The sequence below is a fragment of the Pan paniscus genome, chromosome Y, assembly GCF_029289425.2.
Source record: "Pan paniscus chromosome Y, NHGRI_mPanPan1-v2.0_pri, whole genome shotgun sequence".
NCBI lineage: Eukaryota > Metazoa > Chordata > Mammalia > Primates > Hominidae > Pan > Pan paniscus.
In genome coordinates this window covers 46,789,780-46,805,948 of record NC_073273.2, presented here as the reverse complement: position 1 = coordinate 46,805,948, position 16,169 = coordinate 46,789,780, and the positions used below count along the sequence as shown (strand labels likewise).

The 16,169-nt window shown below is 56.4% G+C and overlaps 1 protein-coding gene across 3 annotated transcripts in view; it reads right to left on the bottom strand.

The window, feature by feature from the left end:
• Positions 1-16,169, bottom strand: part of LOC117977740 (serine/threonine-protein phosphatase 2A regulatory subunit B'' subunit beta) — a 61,671-nt gene that overhangs the window by 39,626 nt on the left and 5,876 nt on the right. The window contains exon 1 of one of the 3 annotated variants that reach the window (XM_055107041.2): positions 6,039-6,544. The exons of the other annotated variants lie outside the window; for them this stretch is intronic. Coding sequence (XP_054963016.1) covers positions 6,039-6,278 — 240 coding nt within the window. The 5' untranslated portion in view covers positions 6,279-6,544. Of the gene's footprint in view, positions 1-6,038; positions 6,545-16,169 lie in introns of those variants that run through there. 3 annotated transcript variants of the gene reach the window in all.

The window sequence follows — 16,169 nt, the reverse complement described above, 5'->3', positions numbered from 1 at the left end:
CCGACACGGGGAAGGCCGGGACCACCCACCCCGGGCACCGACACGGGGAAGGCCGGGACCACCCACCCCGGGCACAGACACGGGGAAGGCCGGGACCACCCACCCCGGGCACAGACACGGGGAAGGCGGAGCCCACCCACCCCGGGCACCGACACGGGGAAGGCCGGGACCACCCACCCCGGGCACCGACACGGGGAAGGCCGGGAACACCCACCCCGGGCACAGACACGGGGAAGGCCGGGACCACCCACGCCGGGACCACCCACCCCAGGCACAGACACGGAGAAGGCCGGGACCACCCACCCCGGGCACAGACACGGGGAAGGCCGGGACCACCCACGCCGGGACCACCCACCCCGGGCACAGACACGGAGAAGGCCGGGACCACCCACCCCGGGCACCGACACGGGGAAGGCCGGGACCATCCACCCCGGGCACCGACACGGGGAAGGCCGGGACCACCCACCCCGGGCACCGACACGGGGAAGGCGGAGCCCACCCACCCCGGGCACCGACACGGGGAAGGCCGGGACCACCCACCCCGGGCACCGACACAGAGAAGGCCGGGACCACCCACCCCGGGCACCCACACGGAGAAGGCCGGGACTACCCACCCCGGGCACCGACACGGAGAAGGCCGGGACCACCCACCCCGGGCACCGACACGGAGAAGGCCGAGTCCACCCACCCCGGGCACTGACGCGGGGACGGCTGAGTCCACCCACCCCGGGCACCGACACGGGGAAGGCCGGGACCACCCACCCCGGGCACCGACACGGAGAAGGCCGGGACCACCCAACCCGGGCACCAACACAGGGAAGGCCGGGACCACCCACCCCGGGCACCGACACGGGGAAGGCCGGGACCACCCACCCCGGGCACTGACACGGGGACGGCCGGGACCACCCACCCCGGGCACAGACACGGGGAAGGCCGGGACCACCCACCCCGGGCACAGACACGGGGAAGGCCGGGACCACCCACCCCGGGCACTGACACGGGGACGGCCGGGACCACCCACCCCGGGCACAGACACGGGGAAGGCCGGGACCACCCACCCTGGGCACCGACGGGGGGAAGCTGGGCCCACCCACCCCGGGCACCGACGGGGGAAGGCCGGGACCACCCACCCTGGGCACCGACGGGGGGAAGGCCGGGACCACCCACCATGGGCACCGATGGGGGGAAGGCCGGGACCACCCACCCCGGGCACTAATAGACGAGAGACGGAACAAACAACACAACCACCCCATGCGGGCACGGGAGATTTACAAGTTTAATCTCATGGACAGAAATAGACTCGGCCCCAGCACAGCTGCAGAGCACACATTCTTTTCAACACGCACAGCTCACTTGGGAACTGGCCACCTCTCGGGCCGAGCAGCAGGTCTCAGGGGGTTCTGAAGGAATCACAGGGACTGCTGCCCTGCCCCGAACGTAGCCGGTGAGGCCAGGCATCTACGGTAAACACAGGAGGAGCAAAAACAGCTGCGTGTGCGTGGAAGAAGAATTCTAAAGCCAGCCGCCTGTTCATTAAAAAGTTCAGACAAACCAGAGGGGCCTGTGGGGGCCAGGTCATCCACTTTAAATCCTCCTCGGTACGTGTACTTTAAAAAAGCGCCCGTCACCCAAAGCACACTGATAAAGACGACACCCTGCCTCCCAACAAGCTATTTCTGTCGAGGGCACCGAGAAGGCAGCTCCCTGACTCATCACAATTCCAGAAGTCACAGATACATGTGTCGCCCTTCCAGAGTACACCCACAGTTTTGCAAAACACGTCCATATACGACCAAAAACAAAGGCTGAGCCTGACACTGAGGCTGCCTGTTTTTGCGTAGAAGTGCGTGCGCTTGATGGGTGCAGGTGAGTGTACCCCGAGAACACGGGCCACGTGCACCGTGACACATCCTCTCGCGACACCGGCCTCGGGCAGACCCCCGCGTGTGCACAGGGTGCGCACAGCAGGCAGGGCGCGGTGACCAGCAGAAATGGCCCTCGCCCCAACTGCAGCAGGACCGGACACCACGATCAAAGCCACAGAGGAGGTGCCGGAGCAGCAGGGGGCCGGCGGAAGGCACGCTCAGTACAGGCTGCAACGCACAGCTGTGCCCCCAGGAGCCCCTGCTCTGCAGCGGCCCCCACTCTGCAGCGGGAGGCGGAAGCACGGGAGGCTGTGGTATGGAATCAGGGACGGGGGGTTCGGCCGGGACCCACACTCATGGATTCCAGCTGAGCCCCTCGCCCACCCAGATGACGGACACCGCCTGGAAGGCAGGGCCTGCTGCAAGCTCTGAGCTTTCTTCTCGGCCCAGCAGTCGACTCCCAGGGACCCTCCGCGAGGGCTGGTAGAGGGCTGCCAGCTACACCTGCAAACCACACGCTGGACAGCTAAACACAGGAGTCAGAAAGGTCGGTGTTTACACAGAGGAGCCGAACACGGAGATGAGAGGCCCCGCGTGTGGGTTTAAAAATCCCCTCTCTAGCAAAGAGGGAGAACTGGTGTGGAGGGGTCGACACAGAAACGCAGCAGGTCCAGGTGTCTGAGTTGGCCAGAGCTCACGTGGGCTAACATTCACTCAGACACGACTGCAGCCGAGCAACCGGGCCTCAATGGATGCTGAGAGACGTCGGCTGGGCCTGCAACCACACCTGCAGCCCAGGCACTGGCGCCTGCACCCACGGCTGCAGCGAGGTGTGAGTCTCCACAGAGCTTGCACCCACACCTGCAGCCCAGGCACTGGCGCCTGCAGCCACGGCGGCAGCGAGGCGTGAGTCTCCACAGAGCTCAGAAGGCTGGGCTGGGGAACGTGGGGATCATTCTGTCCACCAGCCAAGGGGTGACGGTGGATGCCGCGCAACACAGCGAGGGGAGGATCTGGCACCCTCCCTGCGTCCGCAAGCCCCTGGCGGATGCTCCTGAGCTTGGTCTTCTGTGTGGACGTTCCCACCCGGGCTTCTGTTTCCCCTTAACCCCCCTTGCTGCAGCTCCCTGCCAGGTGGGGAACCCAAGCCCTGCCTTGTCCGTGCCACTGCCCAGGGACTGGCATCCTGGGCAGCGTCCTGGCCAAACTGAAGGCTGCAAGGGTTTTGGTGAGCACTGGCCGTGGGAGGGGAACGGCACGTGCCCTGGCGGTGAGAGCAGGAGGTGCGTCAGGGACGCCCAGAGCCCAGGCTGTCACCACGCTGAAGTCAGTTCCAAGTACAGTGGGGCTGCCGCGTAGGGGACGGCGCTTTCAGCCGTGCGTGGTGCTGTGCAGGGTCTGTGCGTCCACCCGAAGGACCCCGTGGGGACGCCGGACAGTGTCTGTGTGACCAGGACAGGTGAAGAGGGGCGTCTGTGTGCTGAGTCAGTGTGTGGGGAGCGGGAGGGTCACTCCCCAGGCGGGGAGGGCCAGGCTAGGCAGCACAGCTGTCCTGGGCTGGGAACAAGGTCTGAGCTGTCCTGCTGTTGCCGAGAATCCCTGGGCAGGAGGCGCAGGCAGTGGCTCCGGCAAGAAGAGCTCAGCCAAGCAGCTGCACGGCCCCACTCCAGGTACATGCTGGGTCCTACAGTGAGAGCATGAGCCGTGTAACATGCCATCGTCACACGGGAGCCTCCCCGGACCCACGGCGAGAGTACGTGTAACACGCCATCGTCACACGGGAGCCTCCCCGGACCCACGGCGAGAGTACGTGTAACACGCTATCGTCACACGGGAGCCTCCCCGGACCCACGGCGAGAGTACGTGTAACACGCTATCGTCACACGGGAGCCTCCCCGGACCCACGGCGTGAACGCATGCTGTTCCGTTCCCAAGGCCGGCGGTCGCTGAACCCCCCCACCCCCCGAGTTTGGTTTGTCAAGGATGCCGGTGACAGGGAAGTGGGCAGTGGCAGGGAAGAGGAGGAGCTTGGGTTCACCACCTGGGCAGGCAGCACCCGCCAGGGGGTTAGTGGGAACAGAAGCCCAGGTGGGACGTCGCAGTCAGAAGATCAAGCTCAGGAGCACCCGCCAGGGGCTCGTGGGTGCGGCCAACGTTGGCCGCGGAAGGCCGTGCCCGTCAGAGGACCCCTGAAAACAGTACCGTGCTGCCCGGCCGGGAGCATCCGAAGGCGGAGGTGCGGCACCCCAGCACGTCCAGTGGCTCCAACACGGGTGCTCCCTGACAACCCTGAGGGTGTGTCCAAGTGGGGTGGACCCAACAGACAGAGCCCACACTCACGCGCGGAGTGAAAGCAGCCAGGAAACGTCCCCTTCTCCCCCAACACCACCCCCACAAATACCCCAAAATACGCCTGTAATTCCTCCACCACCCCTCAGACAACACGCATTTCACACGTCTGTCCTAACTCCCTAAAAACGTGGAAACCTATTTTCTGTAAAATGAAGCAAACTTCTGTAAACGGAATTCATGATTTCCCAGAAACTGACTTTTTAAAAATAAACAGTCCTCACAGGTGCATCGTCACCACAGCCCCCCACAGAAGAGCCAGGGCCCCACTGCAGGGCTGAAGGGCTTCCTCATCCAGCCACGTGCGAGCTAATCACCTCATTGACTCTGCGACCAGCCAGCTGGCATCGCCCAGCACCTCCCAGCACCTCCCACCATCTAGAGCAAATCCCGCACGAGGCTGATCTCACTCTTCGCAGGTTAAGAGGATTTTAAAGAAACCAGCCTCGCCCTTACCCACTTACAGGCAAAATGTCAAAACCTGGAAGACAGAGGTCAAAAACTCCGAAGGAGTGCAAAAGTTGATGTGAGATCTTATGGAAAAAATTTCAATTAAAATATCAACAGAAAGAAGTGGGTCTTCCTCCCCCTTCAAGCAGGATGCCTTGGTTCAGCTTGATGTTAGGCCACTCGTTCCAGACTCTTGGAACTGAGTTTGAAAAGCGCGTCTGATGTGCCACGTGGCTGTGAGGCGCCCGCCACGCACACCCTGTCTGGATGAGATTCGGATCAGATTCGGCTGCAGCCAAACCCTAAATTCTCAGATTATACCGGGATTGTCACAGGAAGACTCTTACACGTTTAAATCACATGGTACTCGTAAAACTAACTCATACAATATACACGGGGTACAGACACAAATTTTACTTCCCTGAGCACTTTTGAGAACTGAGATTAAATTTCAAAGCCAGCTGGGGCGGAGGCTCATGCCCCTATTCCCAGCACTTTGGAAGGCCCAGGTGGGCGATCACCTGAGGTCAGGAGTTCAAGACCAGCCTGGCCAACATGGTGAAACCCCGTCCCTACTAAAAATGCAAAAATTAGCCGGGCGTCGTGGTGCACGCCTGTAATCCCAGCTACTCGGGAGGCTGAGGCAGGAAAATCACTTGAACCCAGGAGGTGGACGTTGCAGTGAGCCGAGATAGCGCCGCTGCACTCCAGCCTGGGCAACAGAGAGGCTTCGTCTCAAATAAATATAAATATAAATATAAATAAATAAATTTCAAAGCCACTGAGTTACTGAATAAAACCACGCTGCATAAATAGTCCGGTATGTGAGTGATATCTCAACCGACTCTTAAGTTAGCCAGTGGGAAGGAATGCTGGGTATTGCAATAACGCCGGGAAAGTTTCACCCACCCGACGCCTTTACGAAGGGTGAAGGAGTTTCCCGATGTTTATTACCAGCAATGCAAGGTATATTTAAATTAAAAATCTGTCTGCAGCGAACACTCCCAGGCGCTGACGGCTCTCAGCCCCCTTGGTTGATCACAGCAAGGCGCGCACTCACAGCCAAAACTCCCGGGAAAGGAGCGAGTGCTCTTTTCAAAGGCCGGTTTTCCTAAGAAGCTTGGCACCGCTTCCCACAGAGCAGCACCCGGTTTTCGGCGGCGTGCGGCCCGAGCGGGTCCCCTGCGCCCACAACTGTCCCTGAAAATCTGGCGTTTGGGCCCCGCCACGCAACAACGGGTGCACGGCCAGCAGCGGCGAGCGGGGGCCCACGCGGGGCCGGGAGGGCAGGGCTCGCGGGGCCGGGAGGGCAGGGCTCGCCGGGCCGGGAGGCCTCGCCCGGTGTCGGGCAGCCGCGGGGCGCGCGGGGCTGACCTGCTGGAAGGCCTTCAGCCGCTTCTTGAACCGAGAGGGCAGCACGAAGTCGCAGCCGCGGGCCAGCGAGGCCAGCTCCTGGCGCAGGTCGGGGTCCTGGCGCAGCGAGCGCTCGCGGAGTCGCATGCCGTCGGCGCGCAGGGCTCTCCGCGGGCCGGGCCGGGCGCCGCGCTCTCGGGGCAGGGCCGGGCCGGGTCTGGCGGGGCGCTGCAGGCGTGGCCCGGGCTCAGCGCGCTCCATGCGTCGTCCGCCAGGCGCTCTGGGGCCGGGGCCCGCGCCGCGCGCATTCCTCAGGCTGAGGAGGGCGCATGGCGCCGGGGGTGGGGGCGGCCGCCTCTCCCGACCCGCGACTGTGCAGACCCGGCTGCTCTCGGCGCTGCTCTCCTCTCCTCCTTCTCCGCTCCCCGCACTGCCCTCCGCTCCCTCCGGTCCTCTTCTCTCCTCTCCCCGTTCGGCTGGGCCGTCCGGCCGGGCAAGGGGGCGCTTTCTGCACCGCGGCAGCCGTCACGTGGCTCGCCCTGGAGCGCGCATCAACAGGTCCCCGAGAGGAGAGCCTGGGCGGAGCGCGCATCAACAGGTCCCCGAGAGGAGAGCCTGGGCGGAGCGCGCATCAACAGGTCCCGGAGAGGAGAGCCTGGGGACGGCCTCGGGGACCCAGGCGAAGGCGCTCCCCGCGAGAAGTGAGGTCCCCCCCCCCCACGACAACACCAGAGCTGGCTGCAGGCTCGGTGCCGGCTCCGGCTCGCCCCTCCAGAGCACAGGGCACGCCAGGTGCAGCTGCGCCTCCACAAACACGCACGGCAGCCCAGACATCCCGGCAGCCCGGCATCAAAGCGCGCCGGCATCTCCGCCCCTCCCCAGACTTCAGGAGTTTCTAGAATACAGCTAAGCTGCAGTGGGCATCCAGGATCTCGTCTTCTCTGCCACTGCTCACTGTGATAACTGCGCTTGTTTGCAATCTTATTTAGAACAAGAAAAGAGGGGCGGTGGAAAAGGGGGACGGGCAACTTTAAATGAGGGTGAGCTGACATTCCGGGGGCCTGCACCTTGATCTCACCGGGAAGGAGACAGGATACCTTCGGGCTGAGGGTCAGAAACTGGCCACATTCCTGCCAGGCTGAACGCTGTCAGCAGAAAGCCTCCCGGGTCCCCGATCAGGAAGGTCCTGCGTGACCGCCTGCATCTGTTACAGTCAATGAACCTCCTTGGACGGGTCACTATCACCCCGAGTCAACAGCGTGCACTGGGCTCTCCCGCTGCCGCACGCTCTGTTGAGTCTGGAAAAACGCAGGATGACACGGATCTACCACTGTGGGGTCACGCAGAGGAGTTTCCCTGCCCTGAAAAACGTCTGTGTGGCACTAACGCACCCAACCCCCGCAAGCCCCGATCTGTTTCCTGTCTCCATCGTTTTCCTTTTTCCGAGTGTCCTAGACTTGGAGCCAGCAGTCTGCAGCCATCTCAGCCTGGCCCTTTCTTCTCCTGCAACCTTCCACACCACCTCTGACGCCCACCACGGCCCCCCACCCGCAAGGCCCCTTCCAACTCTTCTTAGGGGTACGCCCCTCTACACTTCCTTCTCTTCCACCTCCTTCCCTTCTCCAGCCATCCCCGGATCCCTCCATCCTTCTCACTTCCTTACTGTCCTTGAGGATTCAGAAGTCGGCCTCTGACCCCCTGTAAGTCTCCAAACGGAAGCTTTAAGACAGCACCAGAGGGGATGTGCTCAAACCACCAGGAGACGATTTAAACAAGTGCACCCAATAACCCACGATGCGGGGCGCAAACTCACACGGCAGAGGTGTCATCCAGTCACCCACATGCGGGGCGCAAACTCACAGGGCAGAGGTGCCGCCCAGTGACCCACATGCAGGGCGCAAACTCACAGGGCAGAGGTGCCGCCCAGTCACCCACGATGCAGGATGCAAACTCACAGGGCAGAGGTGCTGCCCAGTAACCCACGATGCGGGGCGCAAACTCACAGGGCAGAGGTGCCGCCCCGTCACCCACGATGCAGGGCGCAAACTCACAAGACAGAGGTGCCGCCCAGTCACCCACGATGCGGGGCGCAAACTCACAGGGCAGAGGTGCCACCCCTTCAGTTCAGATCAGCACTACACACGGTCGGCCTCCCAAACGCAGCTAGGGGAACCAGATTGGGAGCCAACCTCCTGTGATCTCCCTCCGAAAGTCAAAGATCAAACCCAAAATGCGGGGGAAGCGAGCCAACGGAGGCACAATCCTCACACTCAGGCAACACGCTCTGTCCTGCCACGCCGGGTGACACACGCCCTGTCCTGCCACGCCGGGTGACACACACCCTGTCCTGCCACGGCGGGTGACACACACCCCTGCGGACTTTACTGCCAGATTTCCTCTTTCCGTACAAGACTTTTGGAACACAGCCAGGCACAGTGGCTCATGCCTGTAATCCCAGCACTTTGGGAGGTCAAGGCAGGCAGATCATGAGGTCAGGAGTTTGAGACCAGCCAGGCCAACATGGTGAAACCCTGTCTCTATTAAAAATACAAAATTAGCTGGGCATGGTGGCGGGTGCCTGTCATCCCAGCTACTTGGGAGGCTGAGGGAGAAGAATCGCTTGAACTCGGAAGGCAGAGGTTGCAGTGAGCCGAGATCGCGCCACTGCACTGCAGCCTGGGGGACAAGAGCGAGACTTCGTCTCAAAAAGCAAAAAAAAAAAAAGACTTTTGGAAAACAGCCTCAAAATCCTGACGTGCACACACACACAGAGATTTAAAGACTCTGACCTGCAGCCCTCAAACCACCTCTGGATGCAGCCCCACTGCCTCCCTGGAGCCCCTACATCCTGTCCCGATGCAGAACCCGCACCACCTGCCCCCAGTGCAGCCACAGGGCTGTCTACACCGCATGGGGAGGGACAGGGCTGTCCACACTCGACGGAGCCCCCACGGGGCTATCCACTACCGTGTACAGGGACGGGGCCGTCCACACTTGACAGGACCACCACGGGGCTGTTTATACACTACTGTGTACAGGGACGGGCCATCCACAGTGGGGCCACCATGGGGCTGTCTATACACTGCTGTGTACAGGGACGGGCCGTCCACACCCAGTGGGGCCGCCATGGGGCTGTCTATACTCTACTGTGTACAGGGACGGGCCGTCCACAGTGGGGCCACCATGGGGCTGTCTATACACTACTGTGTACAGGGATGGGCCGTCCACACCCAGTGGGGCCGCCATGGGGCTGTCTATACTCTACTGTGTACAGGGACGGGGCCATCACAGCACTGTTTTTGCACCACAGGCCAGCACGGAATCTGCGAGGCCTGTTTTCAGCCTGTTCCCCCCAAATTCCTACTCTGAAGAGACAACATTGCCATCTGGGCCGATGAAGCCCCTCACGGCACCTAAATCTCCACCGTCCTTCTCCCGTCGGGACACAATCGTACCATCAACCTCTAAAGGTTCCTAAAATGCCCAGAAGACCTTTATGCAAATTTTCATAAAAATCTCTTCACTTTTCATTCTCACTAAACATACATTTGTTCAGACGGCTTGTTTTAGGATAAAAATGTGTCTTCCATGAGCAAACATAATGGCTTTTCTGAAATCCTAGATTTGAAAGGCTTACGAAGGCAACCTGCCCTTTGTGAGAAAATGTTTTTCTGAACATCCAAAGCTAAAAGCATAGCTAGTAACAGGCAAGCCCATGAGACAGGAAGATGGCCCAGAATCCTGTCCTCGCCCTGCAGGCGCCGTCTGCAGAGCACGGCCTCCTCCCTGTTTCAAAGGCCCCGAGAGGACAGGCTCCAGCAGATTCAAAACCCGTCCACCTCAGCTCAGGAGACGGCATGGTTCTCTCTGTCAACAGAAGGGGAGGGAGGGATGAAGCTCTTTACACAGTTTCCATGGTTGCAGATTCTCGGAGGTTCCAAGAAGGGTTCTGGACACGTTCCTTCCTCCTCACAACGAGACTCTCATCGGTGCCCACTACGAAAACGTGAATAGGTCGTTGTTACAAACGCAGTGAGAACTGAACACAGACAGGCACGCACCTGTGCAAAAGCTACAGTCCCTGGGCAAGCTCAGGGCTCCCGCACGAAACCTTCAGAAACCCTGAGCTCCTGCCCTGCGGGTTCTGGGTGCTTTTGTCTTACAACATATTTGTTAAGAACTTCTAATGAAACGTTAAGATAAGCACACCTGTATGTACACGCACCTGTGTGTGTGTATGCATCTATGTATGTGTGTATGCGCCTATGTGTGTATGTGTGTGTGTGCACCTGTGTATGTGTATGGACCTGTGTGTGTATGCACCTATGTGTGTATGTGTGTGTATGTACCTGTGTATGTGTGTGTATGCACCTGTGTATGTGTATGGACCTGTGTGTGTATGCACCTATGTGTGTATGTGTGTGTATGCACCTGTGTGTGTGTATGGACCTGGGTGTGTGTATGCACCTATGTGTGTGTACGCACCTATGTGTGTATGTGTGTGTATGCACCTGTGTGTGTGTATGGACCTGTGTGTGTATGCACCTATGTATGCACCTATGTGTGTGTATGCACCTATGTGTGTGTATGTACCTGTGTATGCACCTGTGTGTATGCACCTATGTATGTGTGTATGCACCTGTGTGTTTGTGCATATGCACCTGTGTATGCACCTGTGTGTGTGTATGCACCTGTGTGTGTGATGCACACGCATGCCTGTGTTTATCTCTAAATACCCTGTTCTAATGTTCTAGAATGCTGGCACCCGGTCTGATAAAAATCACAGGTTAGGTGGACACCAAAACTGAGTAGCTTCCAGAAATTAGAGAAGAACTAAATAAACAGATAGAAACTTAATCAAGGAGGTGCAAGAGGTGTACCCGGGGAAGTACACAACATTGCTGAACAAAACCTAAATGAACGGAAAGTCCTTTGTTTGTGGATTGGAAAATACTGTTAAGGTATCAATTATCCTAAATTGATCCACAGATTCAAAGCAATCCCAATCAAAATTCCAACAGGCTTTTCTTGCTGGAAAGCAATTTTTAAAGAACAGGCTTGGACTCACAGTATCTGCTTTCAAAATTTGCTAGAAAGTTACACTAATCTGGAAAGTGCCATGAAGGTGAGGGGATGCACATACAGCAATGGGATGGAAATAATAATAAAACAGACGTACGTACTCAACTGACTTTCAACAACACAATTCCACGGGGGGAGAAAAGACTGTTCAATATACGGTGCTGGGGTCATCCAGATACCTCACCTCATACCACGCAGAAAAACTGACCTGAACTGGATCACAGGCCGAAACGCAAACCTAAAACCACACTGCTTTCTCAAGATAAATAGGAGAAAATCTTTGACACCTTGAGGTATGCAAACATTTTGTAATAAGACACAAAAAATAAGAGTCATAAAAGAAAAAAGTTGAAAAACTAAACACTTTTGCTCTTTGAGACACTGAAAAAAACAAAAAGCAAGCCGGACTCGAGAGAAATATGCACACACCACACTGTCTTACCAAGGACTTGCCAACAGTTGTATGGAAACAGCTCTCGCAACTCAGTGATAACATAACCCAATTTAAAAAGCAAACACACAACCTGAACAGACGCTTGACAGTGGGAACCACATGAATGGCCAATAAGCACCTGAAAATTCCTCGGCGTCACCAGGCCGCAGGGAAATGCAATCAAAATCGTGCAGTACTGGCCGGGTGTGGTTGCCCTCGTCTGTCATCCCAGCACTCTGGGAGGCTGGGGCGGGTGGATCACCTGAGGTCAGGAGTTCAAGACCAGCCTGTCCAACATAGTGAAACCCCATCTCTACTAAAAATACAAAATTAGCTAGGCATGGTGGCAGGCGCCTGTCATCCCAGCTACTCGGGAAGCTGAGGGGGCTGGATCACCTGAGGTCAGGAGTTCAAGACCAGCCTGACCAGCATAGTGAAACCCCATCTCTACTAAAAATACAAAATTAGCGGGGCGTGGTGGTGGGTGCCTGTCATCCCAGCTACTCGGGAAGCTGAGGGTCGGGGGGTGGGGGGGTGGATCACCTGAGGTCAGGAGTTCGAGACCAGCCTGACCAACATAGTGAAACCCCATCTCTACTAAAAATACAAAATTAGCCGGGCGTGGTGGTGGGTGCCTGTCATCCCAGCTACTCGGGAAGCTGAGGGTGGGGGGGGGGGGTGGATCACCTGAGGTCAGGAGTTCGAGACCAGCCTGACCAACATAGTGAAACCCCATCTCTACTAAAAATACAAAATTAGCCGGGCGTGGTGGCGGGTGCCTGTAATCCCAGCTACTCGGGAGGCTGAGGCAGGAGACTCACTTGAACTGCAGGAGGTGGAGGTTGTAGTGAGCCGAAATCGCGTCATTGCACTGCAGCCTGGGCGACAAGAGCGAAACTCCACCTCAAAAAAAAAAAAAAAAAAAAAAAAAAAAAAAAAAAGCAGCTCATCCACATGAGGTTCTTACTTCCCCTTGTAAGAACTTACTTTAAAGATGCATTTAGGGTCCCCCCTAGCAGAAGCACCCTGGCTTGCAGCATCAGCCCATCGATACTGGCGTTTTCTTTTCTTTTTTCTTTTTAGAGACAGGGTCTCACTTTGTTGCCCCGGCGGGAGTGCACTGGCACAAACATAGCTCACTGCAGCCTGGAACTCCTGGGATCCTCCTGCCTCAGCCTCACAAGCAGCTGGGACTTCAGGTATGAACCACCATGCCTGGCTGATTTTACTATTTTACAGAGATGGGGGAGTCTCGCTATGTTGCCCAGGCTGGGCTCAAACTCCTGGCCTCAAGGGATCCTCCCTCCTCGGCCTCCCAAAGTGCTGGGATTGAGCCACTGCACCCGGCCAATGCTCACATTTTCTAATTTGTACCAGTTTCTCTTCCCCAAAGACGGGAAGGAGCCACTGCAAGCACCCCTTTCAAACACAGAATGCAATCTCTCTGCTCAGTAACGATGAAGGTGTAGGTAACGTAAAACAATGCCGTTCCTTTCACCCTTGGCTGGGGAGTTCAATGGACCTAGCGTGACCCCTCCTGACAGCTCATACTCCATTCTGTACATGTGTGGGTGAGAAAAAGTTGCTTTATTTATGAAAATCTCTTCCTCTGACCCCAGCATCGCCCCTCCCCAGCCAGAGTTTGTAGCATGGAACTGCATCCTTCACTGTTAACGTGGCCTCGCATATTCTGTATATGGGATGGACAGGAACAAGCTTTTTTTTTTTTTTTTTTTGACAGAGTCTTGCTCTGTCACCCAGGCTGGAGTGCAGTGGTGCGATCTCAGCTCACTGCAAGCTCCACCACCCAGGTTCATGCCATTCTCCTGCCTCAGCCTCCGGAGTAGCTGGGACTACAGGCACGCGCCACCACGCCCGGCTAATTTTCTGTATCTTTAGTAGAGACAGGGTTTCACTGTGTTAGCCAAGATGGTCTCTATCTCCTGACCTTGTGATCCGCTCGCCTCGGCCTCCCAAAGTGCTGGGATCACAGGCATGAGCCACCGTGCCCAGCCCAAGCTCATCTTTTTTGTCCCAATGAACAGACACATCCTTCTAAGTTATTCACTTCTTGAGATTTAGCTGAAGTAAGCCATAGGTTCCAAACACGTAGACATGTTTAAGGCAAACTTTTAGTCCCAAACAAGGTCACCGCTTTTTGAAAATTCTTGCCATCTCCTAAGTGCAGAATCCTGCACCCTGCACACCCCGGCCGCCACGCCCACGGTCCACACGCGTCCTTCCTTCTGCTTCTCCGGTCAGACCACTCCAGTCCCTCAACGTGACCTGAACATCTTTTTTTTTTTTTTGAGACAGAGTGTCTCACTCTTGTCACCCAGGCTGGAGTGCAGTGGCACAATTTCAGCTCACTGCAATCTCCGCCTCCCAGGTTCAAGTGATTCTCCTGCCTCAGCCTCCAGAGTAGCTCGGATTACAGGTGCCCACCACCACGCCCAGCTAATTTCTGTATTTTTAGTAGAGACGGGGTTTCACCATGTTGGCCAGGTTGATCTCAAACTCCTGACCTCAGGTGATCCGTCCACCTCAGCCTCCCAAAGTGCTAGGATTACAGGTGTGAGTGACTGAGCCTGGTCTCATTTTCACACTGCCCGTCATCCCTCCCAGAATGGCCTCCCTTGGTCCCGCCCCCTATACCCAATAAACTCAGTGCATTTCTCAAGTTCCACTACTCACTTCCTCCTCAAAACTTTCTCCAGGAGAGAAATGATGTCTCCCTGCTTTGAACACCTTTGGAACTTAATTTCCACTTGTTAGAGGCTTCTTGCCTGATTGACAGAACACATCATCCTCTCACATGCACCCAAATGGCCTCGTTTGCACAGACCTGACCTTCCGTCAATATTCCCAGCCCTAGGAGAATTCATGCAAAGTCACAATAGTACCAGCCCTAGGAGAACTCATGCAAAGTCATAATACTCCCAGCCCTAGGAGAACTCATGCAAAGTCACAATAGTCCCAGCCCTAGGAGAATTCTTGCAAAGTCACAATACTCCCAGCCCTAGGAGAATTCATGCAAAGTCACAATACTCCCAGCCCTAGGAGAACTCATGCAAAGTCACAATACTCCCAGCCCTAGGAGAATTCATGCAAAGTCACAATAGTCCCAGCCCTAGGAGAACTCATGCAAAGTCACAATAGTCCCAGCCCTAGGAGGACTCATGCAAAGTCACAATAGTCCCAGCCCTAGGAGAATTCATGCAAAGTCACAATACTCCCAGCCCTAGGAGAATTCTTGCAAAGTCACAATACTCCCAGCCCTAGGAGAACTCATGCAAAGTCACAATAGTCCCAGCCCTAGGAGAATTCTTGCAAAGTCACAATACTCCCAGCCCTAGGAGAATTCTTGCAAAGTCACAATACTCCCAGCCCTAGGAGAACTCATGCAAAGTCACAATAGTCCCAGCCCTAGGAGAATTCATGCAAAGTCACAATAGTCCCAGCCCTAGGAGAATTCTTGCAAAGTCACAATACTCCCAGCCCTAGGAGAACTCATGCAAAGTCACAATAGTCCCAGCCCTAGGAGAACTCATGCAAAGTCACAATAGTCCCAGCCCTAGGAGAACTCATGCAAAGTCACAATAGTCCCAGCCCTAGGAGAACTCATGCAAAGTCACAATACTCCCAGCCCTAGGAGAACTCATGCAAAGTCACAATACTCCCAGCCCTAGGAGAACTCATGCAAAGTCACAATACTCCCAGCCCTAGGAGAACTCATGCAAAGTCACAATAGTCCCAGCCCTAGGAGAACTCATGCAAAGTCACAATAGTCCCAGCCCTAGGAGAACTCATGCAAAGTCACAATAGTCCCAGCCCTAGGAGAATTCTTGCAAAGTCACAATAGTCCCAGCCCTAGGAGAACTCTTGCAAAGTCACAATAGTCCCAGCCCTAGGAGAACTCATGCAAAGTCACAATACTCCCAGCCCTAGGAGAATTCTTGCAAAGTCACAATAGTCCCAGCCCTAGGAGAATTCATGCAAAGTCACAATACTCCCACCCCTAGGAGAACTCATGCAAAGTCACAATACTCCCAGCCCTAGGAGAACTCATGCAAAGTCACAATAGTCCCAGCCCTAGGAGAACTCATGCAAAGTCACAATACTCCCAGCTCTAGGAGAACTCATGCAAAGTCACAATAGTCCCAGCCCTAGGAGAATTCATGCAAAGTCACAATAGTCCCAGCCCTAGGAGAATTCATGCCAAGTCACAATAGTCCCAGCCCTAGGAGAACTCATGCAAAGTCACAATAGTCCCAGCCCTAGGAGAATTCTTGCAAAGTCACAATAGTCCCAGCCCTAGGAGAATTCATGCAAAGTCACAATACTCCCACCCCTAGGAGAACTCATGCAAAGTCACAATACTCCCAGCCCTAGGAGAACTCATGCAAAGTCACAATAGTCCCAGCTCTAGGAGAACTCATGCAAAGTCACACTAGTCCCAGCCCTAGGAGAATTCATGCAAAGTCACACTAGTCCCAGCCCTAGGAGAACTCATGCAAAGTCACAATAGTCCCAGCCCTAGGAGAACTCATGCAAAGTCACAATACTCCCAGCCCTAGGAGAATTCTTGCAAAGTCACAATAGTCCCAGCCCTAGGAGAATTCATGCAAAGTCACAAT